General features: G+C 38.6%; 1 protein-coding gene across 3 annotated transcripts in view; it reads left to right on the plus strand.

The window, feature by feature from the left end:
• LOC108433542 (rab GTPase-activating protein 1) overlaps positions 1 to 19,505 on the plus strand; it is a 136,017-nt gene that overhangs the window by 89,397 nt on the left and 27,115 nt on the right. For all 3 annotated transcript variants that reach the window (XM_017708173.2, XM_017708175.2, XM_037546999.1), the window contains 6 exons: positions 11,872 to 11,985; positions 15,515 to 15,589; positions 15,797 to 15,922; positions 16,687 to 16,830; positions 16,915 to 16,956; positions 17,077 to 17,205. In XM_017708173.2, coding sequence (XP_017563662.1) covers positions 11,872 to 11,985; positions 15,515 to 15,589; positions 15,797 to 15,922; positions 16,687 to 16,830; positions 16,915 to 16,956; positions 17,077 to 17,205 — 630 coding nt within the window. The remainder of the gene's footprint in view (positions 1 to 11,871; positions 11,986 to 15,514; positions 15,590 to 15,796; positions 15,923 to 16,686; positions 16,831 to 16,914; positions 16,957 to 17,076; positions 17,206 to 19,505) is intronic.

Here is a 19,505-nt window from a genome sequence, read left to right on the forward strand (position 1 = left end):
TATATTATATGTAATAGTGTATTGATGTGGTTTTAGGGCTAAATAAACTTTGGGCTGTTTTCATATCTAGCTCCTGTAGTAAAGTCTGCAACATAGTTTAGGCTTTTGCCACGGTGTGTTTTTAATTAATTAATGCCTATCGTCTTGGTAATGATAAGGAATGCGTTGGAAGCACCCCCCCCACCACCTACAGAAAGCTCCTACAGCTCCCAAAGCACCTAACGTGACACAGGGAAGGTTTACAAGACAGTAGTGTGTCCTGCTATGGTGTATGGTTTGGAGACTGTGGCTCTGTCTAAAAGACAGGAGGCTGAGCTGGAGGTGGCGGAGATGAAGATGCTGAGATTTTCATTGGGAGTGACAAGGATGGACAAGATTAGAAATGAGCAGATCAGAGGGACAGTGAAGGTGGAGAAGTTTGGAGATAAAGCAAGAGAGGCCAGGTTGAGATGGTTTGGATATGTGTTGAGGAGGAATAGTGGATATATTGGTCAAAGAATGTTGGAGATGTAGCTGCCGGGTAGAAGGAGAAGAGTTAGACTTCAGAGAAGGTTTATGGATGTAGTGAAGGTGGACATGGAGATGGTTGGTGTAAAAGTAGAGGAGGCAGTGGATAGGGCAAGATGGAGGCAGATGATCCGCTGTGGCGACCCCTAAAGGGAGCAGCCGAAAGAAGAAGAAGATTTGATAGTCTTCCTTACGAGGAGTTTATAATTAAACAGCAGGGCACATCAACACCTAAGATTGATTTGGTGCAAAAAGTAGGGAAAGCTAACAGGTCTGTTCAGCTCTATGACAAAGTTAGCTGGCTGACTGGAAGTGCTGTGACAAAGAACATGTACTATTGGCCTCTTGCTGAAATCGTCTCAGGCATCATATCTTGTCTGGTCAAAATTGGGTTTTAGGGATCTGTTTAACTAAGGCCATTTTCTTGAAAAGGAACGGAGGGCAGAGTTTGTGTATAAATACATTGACAAATTTTATGAAATAAGCCAACAACAAATCATTGCTGCATAATTTCTTTGTAGCGGTCACGTGACATGGTTTCCTTGAGACACGACATGATTTAGTAGTACTGTATAACTGTATCCAAAAACAGTATTTATAATGATAAAACAAATACATGCGGTGCAAAACATTTTTATTTTTAATTTACTGTAGAAAATCAAATATACTGATGATAATGATATGGAGATATTATTCTAACAACAACAACAATCAACAATCAGTATATTATATATTTATATATTTACAGACATAGGGAGAGAAAGAGAGATGTTTCTAGTAGTACTAGTAGGCTTTCTGGATGCACCACAGAGCTGCTACCTCAGTGCTTCTCTGAATTAACTTAATAAATGTTGACTTATGGTCCTGCTAATTGCTGGCAAGAAGGAGGGGTGATGTCCTGAGGTTCCTGAAATCTCAGTCATGCTAGTGTTAAAGAAAATGCTTCCAGACTTTAGTTGCATTTTATTTTCTGCCATGATTGTTTTTTTGCTGTCTGCTTGCATGGGTACAACACTGTGTGAATGTCTGCCCTTTTAAGTTGTGAAGTTGTTACCTCACTTCAGGTTTACTTTAAAAATGTAAATGAAAAATCAACAACGGAAATATTAGTTTACATTTTTTATTGTCAATGTTATCAGTAATGTTCAGCAATTGCTTCAGCCTTAGAAAACATGCTCAAATGTTGAATCAGCTTGTTTGGTGAAGACCATCATAAAGATGTGTTCATACCAGCATGTTGTCTCCCAGTTTCCTGCTAGGCTGCCTCTGGCCACCAGAGGGAGATTAAGTAATGTAAAACTTGGCTGTTCTCATTCGATTTAAGGAGAGCTCACACACTACTCACTGCTCAGTCCTGAGTTCATGTTGCCATGTGCACATGTCTCTTGGCTAGCTGGTAATCCCTGGCATTGTGCTTTCAAGCTAAGGGTCCTAGGCCTTGTGTCCTTTCGAGTGGTTACTTCCCCTGCAGTTTCTGCTCTGGAGTTTGCTTGACTTTCTCTATTCCCTCTTTTTGTTATCAACCCTTCTGTGAAACTGTCCTCGTGGTGGCACAGCGGTAATAGTAATTTTGAGGTGGCTAGGTTGAGCATTGCTTGGCACAACCTTATTTCGCTTTTTTTTTCTTTTTCTTTCTATGCTTTTGAGCCTCTACTGCTTCACACTTGAGTCCACCTCTGTGCCTTGTGGGAAGCTAGTCCCCTTAGATTGTAGGATTTCGAACCAGCGATCCTCGGATAGGATTAGTCAGTCACCTAGTTACGGCAGCAAAGAAGCTGATTAGACCATGGCATGTGTGGTGTGCGCCCTAATGTGGGTGAAGTGTTCACACCTGTTAAAAAGGACCAAACTAAAGATTGAAAACTCCTCCCCAACAGCAACGTAAATTAGTTTAGTAGTGAAGTTTATATACTTCTATACTATATACTATATTTATATATGCTCCTATAGTCCATGTCCATGAAGTTTAATCCATCATTTCCTAGCCACTGCTGTTGTTTTATGTCACTGGTTGACTTACATGACGCCTAAAGATTTATGTAGCAGAATGGTATGAACTGAAAGTATCTGGGGGTCTAAAACAGGGATAAGTACATATGAGAATATGCAGCACTCATAACCCATCCTCTGACATCTGCTGTTCTGTGAATAGTGGAAGTGAAGGTGAGAAAAAGCACAGGTTATGCATTTGTAGTGAGAGGAGGGGCTGTAAAGGATTGCAGCAAGAGAGAGAGACAGACAGACGGACTGACAGTGTGTGACCCAGAGATTAATCCTGCTTTTAAGAGGAGACTGAAGTGGTGTGTTTGAAGGAGATGAATAAAACATAGCGTCCTGGATTCAGCTTGAACTCCACTGCTCAGACATGCAGAGAGTGCCGGACAGACTTTGGGGGGGAAACTCCCCACCTCCACTGGGAATGTGTGTCCATCCATTTGGATCATTGTGGCATGTCCTGCTGTGGGCCAACTTAGGTTAGTAATGAAGTTTAATTCAAGCCTCAGGACTCTTTTACACCCTCGCAGAAATAAACACTCAGCCATAAATACACATAAACACACGCTCTGCATGGAATGCAGTTCACAATGAAAAATCACCTGCACCCTTTAACCACGTCTGACTCCATGATTTAATGTCTTTTTGAGGTTGCTGGGGTTTTCCCCCACATTAGGCAGGCTAATGGAGCTCTAGTTGGCCTCCTGTTCTGCTTAGTCTCCCCAAACAGCATTTTTCAGGCTTTGAACACTTTTTGGTATTATGTATAGTAAGCTACTGTGATATCTGCGATAGTAGGTCTCCCGTTTATATAAAGCTGTTATGAGTCACCTATGAGTCACATAGGCCCATTTACACCTGGTATTAACATGTATTCTGGCTGATCTGACCATAAGGGACAGCACAAAGTACAAATATGAACGGGATACAATGTGTCTCAGAGACGCGTTATGATTCGATCACCCAAACCACCTTTGGAGGTGGTCGGGATGCATATGACCTCTTAATGTTTGTAAAATGAATGCTAAAGCGCCTCGATGAGTTTTCGATTCTTCAACAGAAGAACCTCCAACTGCTTCAGCAGAGATGGAAGCAGCTTCATGGTTTATTTTTTCATATCTCCTGTTTGTTTACAGATTGTATTAGAAATCTATGTGATGTAAAGTGTTGAAGTCCTTACGTTTATGTGTACAAGGACTCATTTGGAAACTTTTGTCTAACAGAGTCATTGACCATAATTGTTTACCAAAATAGATGCATAGTTTCATCGCCAGTTTTCCTCTCATTCACTGCCAGAATTCTCCACAACAAAAAGGTTTGAGGCTCTGATGGTTGAGATGTTGTAAACCAAAATGTTAGCTGTCATTCAGAGTGGTTCAGTATGAAAACTTAATTCTAGGGAAACTTGGCAAGTCAGAATTATTCACAGTGGTTGTGATGGGAAACGGACATAATTTAATAAGTCTTAAAAGCTACCTGTCAGAAGGTCATGCATGGTATAGTTATGAATGTGCTGCCTGTTTTCTGATACAATAGGTCTGGGAAAAACCTTCTTTTTACAAACCATTCACAGTGGAGATATATATGTAGGGCATCAAAAGGCAAAATGGTCTACGAATATTTTTTTTCTTCCAGATTTTCTACTATTTTAGTATCATTAAATACTCAGTAGACACATGTAAGTTCACTAGAGGTTTTGGACAGTAAATAAAATGGCTATATTTGTTGTAGTCTTTGTGGTTCCTATCACCACCACTGTAAAGAAATCTTTTTTTGCTCCAGTCAGTTTTGCTCCAATGAAACCACTTCACATCACACCACTCCGACTTTGACTTTGTTTATACCCCAACTATTGAATTATGGTTGAAGAAATGATTAACAAATTTGATTAAATTTAATTAAAATTGATTAAATCAGTAATTACATTTATTTTAGTTCAGGATGCATGTTTTATGTCTCAAAAACAGACTTAAGCTTCCAAATACTAAATAGAGAAATGAATACCAGCATAATGAACAAGTTCTTAAGTATTTGACTTTGCAGCCTTATCACTCTCTCAATTCTCTCCTCAAGATGAAGCAGCAGAGCTGCTGAAACCGTTCAGCTGCGAGCCCTCAGGCTCTTGTGTTAATGCCCTAAAGACAGAGGTTAAAGCTGCAAACCAGCTAATGACTGTGTCGAGACTTCATGCAGGAGGTTACTAAACCTCTGTCCAGTTTCTGGTGTTTTGTGTAAGTAATTTTAAGCCAGTAGAGCTTAATATCAGGTGTCCAGATGGGAAAAAGACCTCCAGCTTAAGGCAGTAGTTGGCAAAAATTCATAAAGTTTTATAAAGTTGTATCATCTTATTCACACATGCTGTAAAATGAATAAAATGCAGACATTTAAGTATAGTGGATAGTATTTATTAGTGTTATTTATATTTTATTTAGTATTAGAGTACTTTAAAATACTTAAACTAAGGAAGAAATTAGTGTTTCTATTTTACATTTTCAGTATTATAGGTCCAGATTGCACAGTGGTCCTGCCTTTTTATGCTCATTATTGAAGATGTAGCTGAATGCAGTTGTATGCAAAAATTTGAACACCCTGTCCCTGTTGAATTATGTTGGGTTTTTTGTAATAAGTTAACCCACCCTCACAAAACACACTTTTAGTATGCATTTACCAATTATTTGAGTTTAACATATTAGAAAAAATAAAACACAAAATGTGCCATAACTTCTGAAAAGATCATATATTATGTTATTTTTTTCCAGTTGTTAAGTTCTATAATTGTACATTAAAGTGTATAGAAATGTTTTCTTTGAAGAGGAAGTGTTAACTTAGTTTCCTTTAGAAAATCAACAAAACATCATTTGACTGGGAAAGCCCATTTTCATTTTATTATCTGCTTTTACAATATAAAATCTAAATATAAAACATTAAAAACATATAACATTTATAAAATCTCAAATATGAATTTTAAGTAAAATATAATATATACACATACAGTTTGAGTTCTGAGGTTAATGTACTGTCATATTAGGTGACATGATGATCAGTATGTGATGTCATGTTAAGCCATTTAGAGGAGCCAGGATTCAAAGCTATCAAGTTCAGTTCTTACTCAGCATTGATGATTAGTTGTAAGCTATCCTGTGACCTGGTGACCCAATTCTTGAGAACAGAATATAAATATTATTTGTCTTTATATAATATGGAAAATATATAATATAGACCAGTTAACATAGACCGACAGTGACCAGCTGGCCAATAAGCATAATCTCCTTTACTTGGATTCATTTCAGAGAACATGGATGGCTGCCATTGCTGGTCAAGAGTTTCATCATCAGTACAATAGAGCAGTTGTGGTAAACTTACTGCATGTTCAGATTTATTTGTTGCTTTGAGGAGAGGTGTGAAAATATGTGGCCAGAGATCCCAAGATTAGATCTAATTGCAGGAGTCTCAGAGCCAATGTGTGTGAGTTAGCAGATCAGGGATTTTTCATGAAGCAAATTGCTTGAAAAGTTGCAAATAGTTAAGAGACTAGGAACTGCAGCTCTTCATACAACTCCTTCTTCTTGTCGGGAATAAAAAATGAATGTGATCTAATCCTGTAACAAATCTGTCTTGAAATGTTTATACAGAGGTGTTTACCCAGTAGTGGAATACAGTCAATACAAAATAATATGCTTTTTATAGCCAAACTGTTTTATTTTTGCCACACTATTCAATAGTATCATAGTTCTGGTATTCTTTAGTCCCTAATCTGACATATCCACACTTACAGTGTGTGACATGGCTGTGTAGTTCTTCGTGTGGGTAGTAGTAATGGAGTAGTTTGAGCATGCTTGCCTACTTTTAGATGCTCATCTTCAGTGAAGTGCTTCAGTTAAGTATAGCTTATTTTAAGTTTAGTAATTTTTAAACAAAAATATTGGATTGTTGATAATGGCAAAGAAAAAATGACATTTTAAATCACTTTTTTGTTATAGGTCCTCAATAGATTAGATTAACCTCACTGTTGCTGTAGAGTCAGTCCTCATTCTGGAGCTTGTAGGAATGCGGTAACTGGACTGTATGCCTGTAATGAGCCTTTATTCTCCTTATCTAATCATTGTAATGATGATGGTGGTAACATTTATACCACCCCCAGCTCCTCCATTGGACTTCTGAACGCTTCTGAACAAACTGTGGTCACCTGGAATGGTATAACAGTGCTGTGAGTGGGCTCTTATTGAATAGAGAGGGGATTAAAGCAAGAATGTGAATCTCTGACCTCAGAACGATTCAGCTAAGAGACAATTCTGTGCATTATGAAATCCCCATGATGCCTTTCAATTTGATTAGGATTAGATCATTTTGATATGAATTATTTAAAAAAAATACAGTAAATGCACAAATGTGACTGGAGGAATTATTTACACAGTGGTGAAGTACAATAAACACAAAATATCACCTCAGTATCAATATTAGAACTTTGTATCTCAAATAGTAGCTTTACAGGTGAAGGGGGAAAAAAAAACATTGTGAACTTGTAGTGGAGGGTATTGTAACAAATTATGTAGATCACAAAAGTGAAGATGCAGGTTTTTGTCACAATGACAACAATACAATAAGCTTTTTATGGCTTAACAATTTTATTATTATTGACAAAAAGAATGAATTGTTTCCTTCAGATGTCCTTTTGCCCCCTTAAGAGACAGTCATGAGGGGTTTGTGGCTTTGAGTCACCTTGCTGAGGAACTGCAAAATCACTGTGACGGTGAGGGAGGAGAGAGACTGCACTGCCTGTATTCAAACTCAACTACCAGTGCGCCCATTTGTGTGTGTGTGTGTGTGTGTGTGTGTGCTTATTTGACTGGGCCTGATGTGTTAACAGCAATAAGGATGGCAAAGTATGTGATTGCACCATGCCTTCAGACCCCCCCTCTCCTTTTTCTTTCTCTCTCTTGCCTTTTCTCTCCTACCTTCCTCCAGCTCCCCCTCTTTTACACACAGAGAATTAAAAGAAAGAAAAAGAGTGAACGAAAGAAAGTGAGGGCGCCTATAAATAGCTCTTGTATAATCTACACTGGCAGATAGGTGATATACTGCACTGTGATGTATGAAGTTAGTTTAGTTTATCTGACTCTCTGTTTATAATTGAGAACTTGAAAAGGTCCAGCAGGTCACATGATCGCCGGACGCCTGCATATACAGGCTTCATTTCCAGTTAGGCTGGTCATGTGACCATCTAAATCTTGCACAGCTAGTACCAATTTATCTGATAAGAAATGTGGCTCAGAAATCCCTCTGTGTATGTGGGCATGCACACAGATCTCTGTGTCTAATTATAACTTGTAATTTGCAGTATGTGGTGGTAATTAGGTCTAATAAACAAAAATAGATTCTGTTCCAACAGTGGTCCATTTACAGACTAATTTATTTTTTAGATGAACAGGGCACTGTATAACTAGGCTAAATGAATAGCTTAAGTGGAACTAATAAGCAGAGTGGAAATTGCATGGAATGACTGCCAGGGTGCACAACCCACCCCCTGTGTATATATACATGCACTGTAAATGAGTTTGATGCTGTGGGAAATCTTAAGGCAGGCTAGTTTTTGGGTGACGGGTCATGTGATTGCCAGGTTTTGGACGGTTGTGAAAGGATGTATTTGTGTCTCTCTCTCTCTCTCTCTCTCTCTGTCTCTCTCTCTCTCTCTCTCTGTCTCTCTGTCTCTCTCTCTCTGTCTCTCTGTCTCTCTGTCTCTCTCTGTCTCTCTCTCTCTGTCTCTCTCTCTCTGTCTCTCTCTCTCTGTCTGTCTCTCTCTCTCTCTCTCCCCCTCTTTGTTCATCTCTTTGTGTCCATCTATATCACATTTCTCTCTCTCGTTCTCTGTCTGGGTCTACTTTGACAATATTCCATTCCATTTCACTAAAATGTGTCTCCAAAGTGACCAGATGAGATCCTTTCCCATGTAAAAAGCACATCAAAACATACGATGTTTCCGTTTTTCTTTGGTGTACTTTTCTCCTCATCACCATAGAAATTGAAAAGCTTGTTTTGGACTCTCATCAACTCAGGGGGAGGAAAGGTGCCTGGTTTCACGATAACTGCAGCCTCATGTATCACTCTTCTTGCGTTTCTTTGTTTATCCTTTTGTCTGCTAGTCAGTACTCAACAGGCACATTATCGCTTCAGCTTTCATTTCCATTCTACTTCTGGTTAAAAATGGTAAAATGGTTTTTCATCTCCTACTAGTGTATTATATGTTGTCACATATCAGGACATACATATATTGGAGGAGGAGAAATCTTTACCATCCAGCTGAACATTGCCGAGATGTGAATAATTGTGTAGTTGTGTGCGAATATAGAAAACGCGTTCTGTTTATCTTTAATTGAATGGGGTCCAGATCAGTCTCTGTCCACCTCTGAATATGAATTATGAATATATCCTGAATATATCCAAACTTGAAATCGGAGTCACATCGGATTAGTTAATGTGCTTGGTCATATTAAACATGTTTCATTGTGCCATATCTTTTATATAGTCTTTCATTAATGTCTCCACCTTTAAAATGTCTTCTGATTTTTTTCTAACGTTACCATGGGCTAAAAACTAATATTAGCCATTAATACTGATTCATAAAATACTGAAACTTAATATAATACTAAAATGTTCTCATGATAGTATAACCAAAGCCAACTGTCTTTGAACCATGGTAATATGTAATACATGCACTGTATGTTTGTATATGTCTACATTGTCAGTGTTTTCTGCAATACTTGGAATACTTTATTGTAATTTCTCTGTGTAATGACATTCCAAGATTTCCCAGTCAGGGATGGTTAACAACTACTAACAACTTGGACAGCTATCATGTTTCATGTCCCTCTTCCCACCGACCCCACCTATCACTGAGTGAAAATGCTCAACTAACTTAGAGAACCTCCCTGATGTTTCACTCATAAATGCACCCCAGTGCTACGATAGATTTCTATTTCACATTTACTTTACACAGCTCCAGATGGCTGTTTCTGATAAATCAAGGTATTCATATAATTCAACACAAGTCAAAATAATGCCATTACAACATTGCAAGACGTGTCATGATCACAGCATGTAACAGTATAATAGCAGTGCTGGTATTTTGTCCATATTATGCAGCACCACTTTGCAGTGCTGTGACCCTTCTAAATGGAGTTTGAAATCCTGATTCCACAATTACATAATCCATCCTTCATCTGAACACATCTATGCTGTAAAGCCTGCGCTAAAGAAGAGCTTAATAAAGTGTGGAGAGATCAAGCACATCAGGAGAAAACATCAGAGAAGACAGGAGCCACACCAAAGTTCTCTGTTAGGTTCTTTTTCAGAAGCCACTTACTTAACCAAACAGCTCTAGTGCAGGCTGAAAAAGACCATGTTTTTGTTTAGACTGACAAAAGCTATTTGTTCTGTAGAGCAGTGCAAACCAGGAGAGCACTTAGATCTCTTCGTGTACAGTTGAGAGAGGGAGGCAGAGACAGAGAAAGAGAGGGCCTTTGGGGATTAGCAAACACATGCTCACATACACAGACAGTCTAATATGATTCCTTCACCTCATATCTCAGGCACTTAAGCATACATACAAGGTGAACAGCTGTGATATTTGACATACCTGGATTAGAAACTTGGGAGAAAACATACACATACAAGGACTGCTAGTATTGCTTTATAATTGATACATATCATGATTGCAAATATGGCTTGCAGTGTATTGTTACTAAATCAGTAATAAGACATGGTTAAAAGTTGTCCTGAATTATAATACTGGATTTAACTCTTTAAAAACTACTAAGGTCTAAAACAAGCTTTTGGTTTAATTGTAGGACTTCACTTAAAACAATGGGCTGTGGAAAAAATTATTATTTTTTTTTTTTTGTTTCCCCACCTTCCCCACATTTAGTAGATCAGCCAACACGTTTGGTATCCATATTTTGCTTCTTTAGTTTTTAACTAGAGCATCGAGGCAATTGTTCTAGCAAACACTACTAGGCAATATTCACCCAAGTCTTTTCAGTAAGTACATGTTTAAAACATCTCCCAATATGCTCAAAGCACATCCAGGTCTTCAGTAAGGTTGCACAGATATGTCTGTGTGGTTTAGAGCACAATATGACTCACTGTGAACTATGAAAAAAAAAAAAAGAAACAACGCTTCACTATGTGGCTGAATGCTAAGGGTGGTCATTGTACACAGCAAGTGTTATGGCAAAAATGCCCCTTTGCTGCAAAATGTGTGTCCCCTTAGTGTGTATGCACATCACAAAGGCTTATAGATGCTGGATTACATCTGTTTATTTGTTTATATACATGTATCAAGAAATCTTGACCTGCAGGTCTGCAGGTCTGGAGTGAAAAGAAAATATCATAAATTAGATTTTTCATCAGTTTCTTTTTGATAAGCCTCTAAAATAGGTCAAAGTTGTAGTTGTTATAAATGGAGCACATTTTGTTGCTTTTGATTGGTCTAACTCATCTCTTTGGGTTCTGTGTTATTAGGTTAAATCCTTCCACATGAACCTTGAGGACAGTGCTGTTGATGTTGGCTCTAATTAAAATATTGTATCTCCTTCAAATTGTGATTTTGATAGAAAAAAAGATTAATCCTAATCTACAGCTAGGCTATCAAACTTTTTCTTAGGTTAAAAAAGCTAATTAGCATGTTGTATCCTTTTGCCATTGCAGTGTTGCAAATAACAATATTGACAAATATTAATAATATATTGTTCAAGCTGAATTCACAGCATGGAAACTGGGAGAAATCATACACAAATACAAAGTTAAAATGCATCTTTTACAGAGAACTCACTTCTGCACATTGTAATACACAATCAGTTTTATTTGAGGAATGTAACATATTGGAGAGAGAGGAAAAAAAACATACAATGTGGCCTGTGCAAATTGTTTTTTTATTTTTCAGCCAGTAAATAAAGCTTTTGCACAACTGCAGCAAGAATCCACACTAAGTTTGTAGAGGAAGATCAAACTTATTTTTACTTACAAAATCAACATAACACAGCTTGAAGGGGAATGATCGAGACTTGAGACTGTACATACACTTAGTCCCCCCCCGACAGCCCACATGTCCCACCGGGAGTCAGAACAGTGTGTACCAGCATGTTCTTGGCTAAGACGCCGTGTGTGTTCTGACTTGTGGTGCATACACACACATCGCCCCCTTGTGGGTGTTCCAGCCCGGGGCTCAGAAGCTCTGTATGCATTCCCCTTTGGTTAGAAATCTTCCAGATGTGTCTCTATACAGATGTGTTCCAGCCTGGAGGAGAATTTGAGGTGAAACAGTGTAATAAGGTTGGATTCTTTGCCATTTTTTTTCTCTCTGTCTTTGTCCAGGAGTCTCCTCAGGACAGTGCCATCACTCGAGACATTAATCGCACATTTCCAGCACATGACTACTTCAAGGACACAGGAGGGGATGGTCAAGACTCGCTGTACAAAATCTGTAAGGTGAGGAGAAAACACTCATACAGAGTAGCTGTATGTTACATAGCTCCCTACTTCCTCTTAGGATTCTGATCAAGTCAGTTCTTAACTGTCAAAATTAACTCTAATTAATATGAGAAACCTAAGGTCAAATCCAAAGCAGACGTTTGTGTGAGTTTATGTACTAGTTATAATTCATTTTTACATGATCATTGTCTAAGCTCTTTTTATCTGTCAGGATTAAACAGGCTGTTATTGTGATTGTGCCTTTAAGTCTAATACACTGCTCAAAAAAATAAAGGGAACACTTAAACAACACAATATAACTCCAAGTAAATCAAACTTCTGTGAAATCAAACTGTCCACTTAGGAAGCAACACTGATTGACAATCAAATTATATAGACAACATGGTGGAAATTATTGGCAATTAGCAAGACACACTCAATAAAGGAGTGGTTCTGCAGGTGGGGACCACAGACCACTTCTCAGCACCTTTCTGCTTTCTGGCTGATGTTTTGGTCACTTTTGAATGTTGGTGGTGCTTTCACACTTGTGGTAGCATGAGACGGAATCTACAACCCTCACAAGTGGCTCAGGTAGCGCAGCTCATCCAGGATAGCACATCAATGCGAGCTGTGGCAAGAAAGTTTGCTGTGTCTGTCAGCGTAGTGTCCAGAGGCTGGAGGCGCTACCAGGAGACAGGCCAGTACACCAGGAGACGTGCAGGAGGCCGTAGGAGGGCAACAACCCAGCAGCAGGACTGCTACCTCTGCCTTTGTGCAAGGAGGAACAGGAGGAGCTCTGCCAGAGCCCTGCAAAATGACCTCCAGCAGGCCACAAATGTGCATGTGTCTGCACAAACGGTTAGAAACCGACTCCATGAGGATGGTATGAGGGCCCGACGTCCACAGATGGGGGTTGTGCTCACAGCCCAACACCGTGCAGGACGCTTGGCATTTGCCAGAGAACACCAGGATTGGTAACTTCGCCACTGGCGCCCTGTGCTCTTCTCAGATGAAAGCAGGTTCACACTGACCACATGTGACAGACGTGACAGAGTCTGGAGACGCCGTGGAGAGCGATCTGCTGCCTGCAACATCCTTCAGCATGACTGGTTTGGCAGTGGGTCAGTAATGGTGTGGGGTGGCATTTCTTTGGAGGCCCGCACAGCCCTCCATGTGCTCGCCAGAGGTAGCCTGACAGCCATTAGGTACCGAGATGAGATCCTCAGACCCCTTGTGAGACCGTATGCTGGTGCGGTTGGCCCTGGGTTCCTCCTAATGCAGGACAATGCTAGACATGTGGCTGGAGTGTGTCAGCAGTTCCTGCAAGATGAAGGCATTGAAGCCATGGACTGGCCCGCCCGTTCTCCAGACCTGAATCTGATTGAGCACATTTGGGACATCATGTCTCGCTCCATCCACCAACGCCACGTTGCACCACAGACTGTCCAGGAGTTGGCGGATGCTTTAGTCCAGGTCTGGGAGGAGATCCCTCAGGAGACCATCCGCCACCTCATCAGGAGCATGCCCAGGTGTTGTAGGGTGGTCATACAGGCACGTGGAGGCCACACACAATACTGAGCCTCATTTTGACATGTTTTAAGGACATCACATCAAAGTTGGATCAGCCTGTAGTGTGTTTTTCCACTTTAATTTTGTGTGTGACTCCAATTCCAGGTCTCCATTGGTTAATAAATTTGATTTCAATTGATGATTTTTGTGTGATTTTGTTGTGAGCACATTCAACTTTGTACAGAACAAAGTATTCAATGATAATATTTCATTCATTCAGATTTAGGATGTGTTATTTGAGTGTTCCCTTTATTTTTTTGAGCAGTGTATATGTAAATGACCTCTGTGCTGAATGGCTGCCCCATATTCTCCCTCATTCCCTAGAACTTCAGTGGAGCTAAACTAGGCCTTTTAAATCCTTAATGTATTGTTAAGTTATGTATTAAATAACAGATATTTTAATGAATAAGGAAAGTGATTCAAACTTTGAATGCTAGTCTAGGTCATGAAATAGAGAGTGCAGAATACTTCCTATACTGAGATTTAGCCAGTCTATAAAGTGATGAGCCCTTGTGAATGCCAATTTCTCACCACCCAGTTGGAGATAATGTGATTAGAGAGAATTTGAATGAACACTTACTTGTTTGCTCCTGTGTAAAGAACCTTAAGCACAATAGTGCTGTCAGCTGTAACGTGTGATGTGTGTATGTGTTACTCCCCTTGTGTGTAATAAACACTCATTACTTTTCAGTTTTTAGCATGTTTAAATTTGTTCAAGCGTCTCAGGCTTCTTATTCCAGTTAGTAGGTCACTGAGTTTAGCGTGAAGGCCGTAAAGGATGGAGGCTGAGAAGAAATTGATTGTTTGAGAGGTGTCTTTAGGCAGCTCTTAATAATTCACCAGCCTTCCTCTTTGGGTGTTTACCACCATCATTCAGAGCTTTATGGATTTTCTTCTATTTACCTTATAATAAGTCAGCCAGCTCACTGTACGCTTTCAAGGCCTTGGGGACCTGGCTCAATTAAGAGTTCAGCAGGTTTAATATGGCTCCAGTTGGTAATTTCCACAGTCTGGAGTCATTTCAGATGAAAAACATTAGCACAGTTGTCAAGAGAAAGTAGGCCAGAGTTGTGTTTTAGTAAAGATGTCAAAAATGAGTGGACAGGAAATAGAGTATACTTACAGCTAGGTGACACACTGATAAAAGAAAATAGTGAGTGGTTTGTCTTGTTTCATTGCACTGAAAATTATCGCTATGCTTTTGTTAAAAGGTCTCTCTCACGCTATAATAGTTGCTACTTTCATAGCTATTACAGAAGCAATATTCACTATTTTATGGAATAAGCACAATAACAGGTCATGATAACTGATATTTGACATTTTATGTACATTTATATTTACTTACTGTCAAACTTTGGAATCAGTGTTTTCAATAATACTAAAAAGAGATACATTTATAAAATAATTTTGATTGGTTAGTGCTGTTCAACTTAACCAATTTCTCATAATTAGTAGGAATGTGCTGTAAAAACAAAACTGACATTTTAGATGTATCCAGACTATTGGAGTTATTATGAAATGGCTTAGAAAGCTGTGTACCTTCAGCAGTTGTGTTGGAATGAAAATAACAATATGCAACAGTGTGCAGAAGCGCCTGATCTGAGCTGTTTTTCTTTGCAGCGTGTAAATAGCCCTTCTTGTTGATGTTTTAGGATCACCATTGTCTAAAATTGTCACTAACCTGAAGCTGTGAAACACGAGTGTATCTGGTGTCTCACAGTAAAAAACTTCTCGTGTGTTATTCTACAAATATTAAATAACAAAAAATTGTTAATATGACAAGTAATTTCTACTTTTAAACAGTAATCTGTCTTGTGAGAGATTTTTATACTGTGCCCACACACTAAAACAATTACATTTCCTTTGGGGATCAGTAGTCTTACCTTCACTACTACATCCATGCTACTTAAGCAAAGGATTTTCAGTTATAAACTCCATGTGTCTCAAAATTGCTAATGTATTTCTGCCTGTTCCTCAGGCATACTCGGTGTATGATGAAGAGATTGGCTACTGTCAGGGTCAGTCCTTCCTGGCTGCCGTACTGCTGCTACACGTGAGTGTCCTATGTCAGTCTGGTAGTGTAGAACTATGGGAAATGAGTAGTTTAGTTTATGAAGGAATACTTATGCAGTTGCATCTCTTGCTGTTTAAGTATAGAGAATCTAGTTGAAATGCTCAGTGGCTGCATCGCCTACTGAACATTCAAATAACTGAGAGAATAAGTGCTCTCTTTAAAAAGAGTGTGTGTGGATATTCCCAGATGCCTGAGGAGCAGGCATTCAGCGTTCTGGTGAAGATCATGTTTGACTACGGTCTCAGGGAGCTCTTCAAACAGAACTTTGAAGACCTGCACTGCAAGTTCTTTCAGCTGGAGAGACTCATGCAGGTGTGTGATTCATTACTGTATCATTATATTACTGTTTATTGACAAAATGTGTAAAACACTTCTGATTCACTGAAAGCTGCTATAAAATACACATGTGCATTTGTTTGTGATCTGTAAATAAAAAAAAATGTATATCTAGTTTTTGTAAGTAATATTATTAATTGTAGAATAGTTGTACATCCAAAAATGTTTTTTTTTTATCCCCAGACTATTTTTTGTCGTAAATCACTTCCAATCTCTTCTTTACATTTTATTCCAAAGGCTTAACTCAAAACTGTTGCATCTACATCAGGCAGTGTATTCATAAGCGTTTAGATGCATTAAACTCTGCTAATAACTGGTTTCTATCACTACACCCGATCATTTTGTGCCAAACCACTCTGAATTTATTTATTTGTTTGTTTATTTATTTATTTATTTACATCTTAACAGTTTGTTTATTAGGGTGAAATTCTACCATTTTCTGTATTACTGAACTGTTAAGATAAAAAAAATCGCAAGGTGAAATAGTTTTTTCTTAAAGGCGTTTACTGATCCTGCATTTTGTTGTAGTTTTGTCAAAGCAGGAAGCCCCTTGGAACTGTGTGTTTGTAATGCTTAATATAATCCCAACAGATAATTGGGATTCCTTTTACTTACTGCGAAAATATGGTAGTCATTATGCATATTTACTAAATTATGGACCCAAATAATGCTGTGTTTTGAGTTTTGTGTAGGTGAATGTTGAAGAAGCTCTAATACAGTCTCTCCTCCTTCCTCTGCAGGAATACATTCCAGACCTGTACTCTCACTTCTTAAGCATAGGCTTGGAAGCACACATGTACGCCTCCCAGTGGTTCCTAACTCTTTTTACAGCCAAGTTCCCTCTCTACATGGTCTTTCACATCATCGACCTGCTGCTATGTGAGGTGAGACATCCATCTGAGGTTTTAGTGCTTCTTTTTCTTTAATTAATTTAGTTTAATTAAAATCTTTTCTCATTTCTAATGCAGGGTATCAGTGTCATATTTAATGTGGCTCTGGCATTACTCAAGGTAAGAGCCAGTGCTACATGCATAGTGTGCAATCTCACAGTGGATCATATTACACTAATGACAGTTATTGATCTTCTGTAACCCTCTTTATGTTGTAATCCATCTCATCTCTCTTTACAGACGTCTAAGGATGACCTGCTGCAGGCAGATTTTGAGGGGGCGCTGAAGTTCTTCCGTGTGCCCGTGCCCAAACGGTACCGCTCTGAAGAGAATGCTAAGAAACTCATGGAGCTAGCATGTAGCATGAAGGTAATTGATTGCTTATCATTTTGTGATCAAACTTGAGACTGTTAAGTCCTATTGATTACTGCTTGGTCTTGTTCTCACCTGGCAATAACATTTTAAGTGAACATTGCTTTGAATGGGGGCCATTGTGTCTCTGAGACGCATTGTAATCTGATCACTCAGATCTCTTTCAATGGCGGTCAGGGACACATGGCCACATAACATCTGTAGTGTGTGCACTAAAAAGTTTCGTTATGCCACCAACAGCAAAGAAGGACCACCCTGATCAGTTGTGACATTACAGTTGTGACTGTTTTTGCTCTCTTGTTTGTTGAAAATTTGCACTGGCAGTTCATGTGAACAAGACATTTTAGTAGCCTGTGCATGGAACATTTTTGACTTGACGAATCTGATCTGCACGATCATAAGTGGCCACTGGAGACGCATTCAAGACATGGAAATGCCAGGTGTAAACATATGTGATCAGATCACTTGAGACTTGTGTTAATACCAAGTGTTAACAAGACCTCTTTAAGAATTCCCCACAGTTTCTGTTGAGTGTTGGCTACTGCTGGCTCTTCTGGATAGAAAGTCACTCTGCAGTGGAAAATATGGAGCACCTATATCCCACATGTATTTATTCATTTTTTATGTACTTGCGTACTTAGAATAGTATGGAAAAGCCCTTTCTTTCATCACTTTCCCTTTTCAGTGTCAGGAAAAAAACAGAAGACGTATATTAAACAGAAAATTCCAATTAATTACATTGTACATTATCCCTGTAAATCTACATTGAATAAACATCCTTTTAAACCCATACCTTTAGGTTGTAATCTCAGTGGAAGGCTGGACAGAAACAAAGTGAATCTTTATCTGGTCTGAAGCAAAAATGGAGCTTGATTTTTTTCAACAGGAGGTAAATTAATTAATCAAAAGTGAATGAACTAAATACCAATAGATTTGGCATTAATTGTAGTATTGGAGGATTTTCTGTTAAATGTATATTCACTGCTCACTTTCTGGTACTGAAAATAAACTTGTTTGTATAATTGCTGTTGGGACCTTAGCTTTAGTAAGCACCTCTATCAAAAATGAAGCTGTGTGTGCCAAATTTGAAAGAAAAAAAAACTTCCTCTGCTATTTGTCACAGTAGCTGAAGTGACAAAGTGCCAGCTTCCAAGTTTACTGACATGATTATTTGCTGTAACTTATTTAAATAGTTGTAAATTTGTAAATACAACTTTATTTACAGAAACAGCAAAGACCCCCAGCTGGCAAAGGAGCGTTAAAAATGAGTAATAAAAAGCTTCTCATGCTGCACTTTCAGATGCTGTATGGCTCATTGTGAACATATTTTACCAAAGACTGACCTCTGAGCTTGTTTCAGCTGCTTTGCTTGTATCTTCAAGTGCAGCAAATCCATACATAGTTTTTTTTTTTTTTTATTTGTTTAAAGCTGTTTGCCAGATGTTAGCAGTGTTCTCTGTGTTTGCCTGCTTGACGTGCAGTGCTTTGCAGTGGCCAGCAGAGGGCAATGTGGTTTTATGGAGGAGAAGGTGAAGGTTTATGAGCTCACCATCATAAACATGCCGGATTAATATCCTGAGCTTCAGGATGCTCAGAAATAGCGATGCCCCTGTCTTCCAGATGGATACATGTATGTGCCACCACAACATGAGCATCATTTTGTTAAATTAAGAGCCTGTCCTATAAATAAAATAAAGCAACATTTATGGCTAATAAAACAGTCCTAAAAGCCAGGCTTGGTGGACTGGTTTAATAGCATTATGAATGAATTGAACATTACCACAGTTACATGCTCTTTCACTGCCTCACCACTGTAACTCTGTACAGCCGTTAGAACCAGGGTAGTTATAAATTTTTAATTTTCATTTGGTTTTAATTTAATTCATTTTTAAAGTGCCTTAAAAGCTTTAGTTTTAGTTTTAATTATTGTGATGAATATTTTTTAAAGATGCTGAGGCATAAATTGCAGTATAGATTATAGACTTGGGTTCTTCATTCATACATGAAAAAAAACTTTTTTTAAACCACTTAGCTTTTGTTTTTGTTTTGTTTGTTTGTCTTACAATCTTCAGTTTGCTTAAACTACAATACAGAGAACAATAGCAACGAAAATGTATGGTTTGAATTTTTGTCGGAGGCAGACACACATTTAAGATAGCAAAGTCTATGTTATCTGTCAGGACTGCTAAATCTAAAAATCACCCTTTACTAGCTGTAGCATTTAGCAGGTTAGCTTTTAGACCAGGAGCCAAATTCACAAAAGCTTTCTCAAGAAAAGAATTATAAAGACAAACATT

This window comes from Pygocentrus nattereri, chromosome 18 (genome assembly GCF_015220715.1).
Source record: "Pygocentrus nattereri isolate fPygNat1 chromosome 18, fPygNat1.pri, whole genome shotgun sequence".
Taxonomy (NCBI): domain Eukaryota; kingdom Metazoa; phylum Chordata; class Actinopteri; order Characiformes; family Serrasalmidae; genus Pygocentrus; species Pygocentrus nattereri.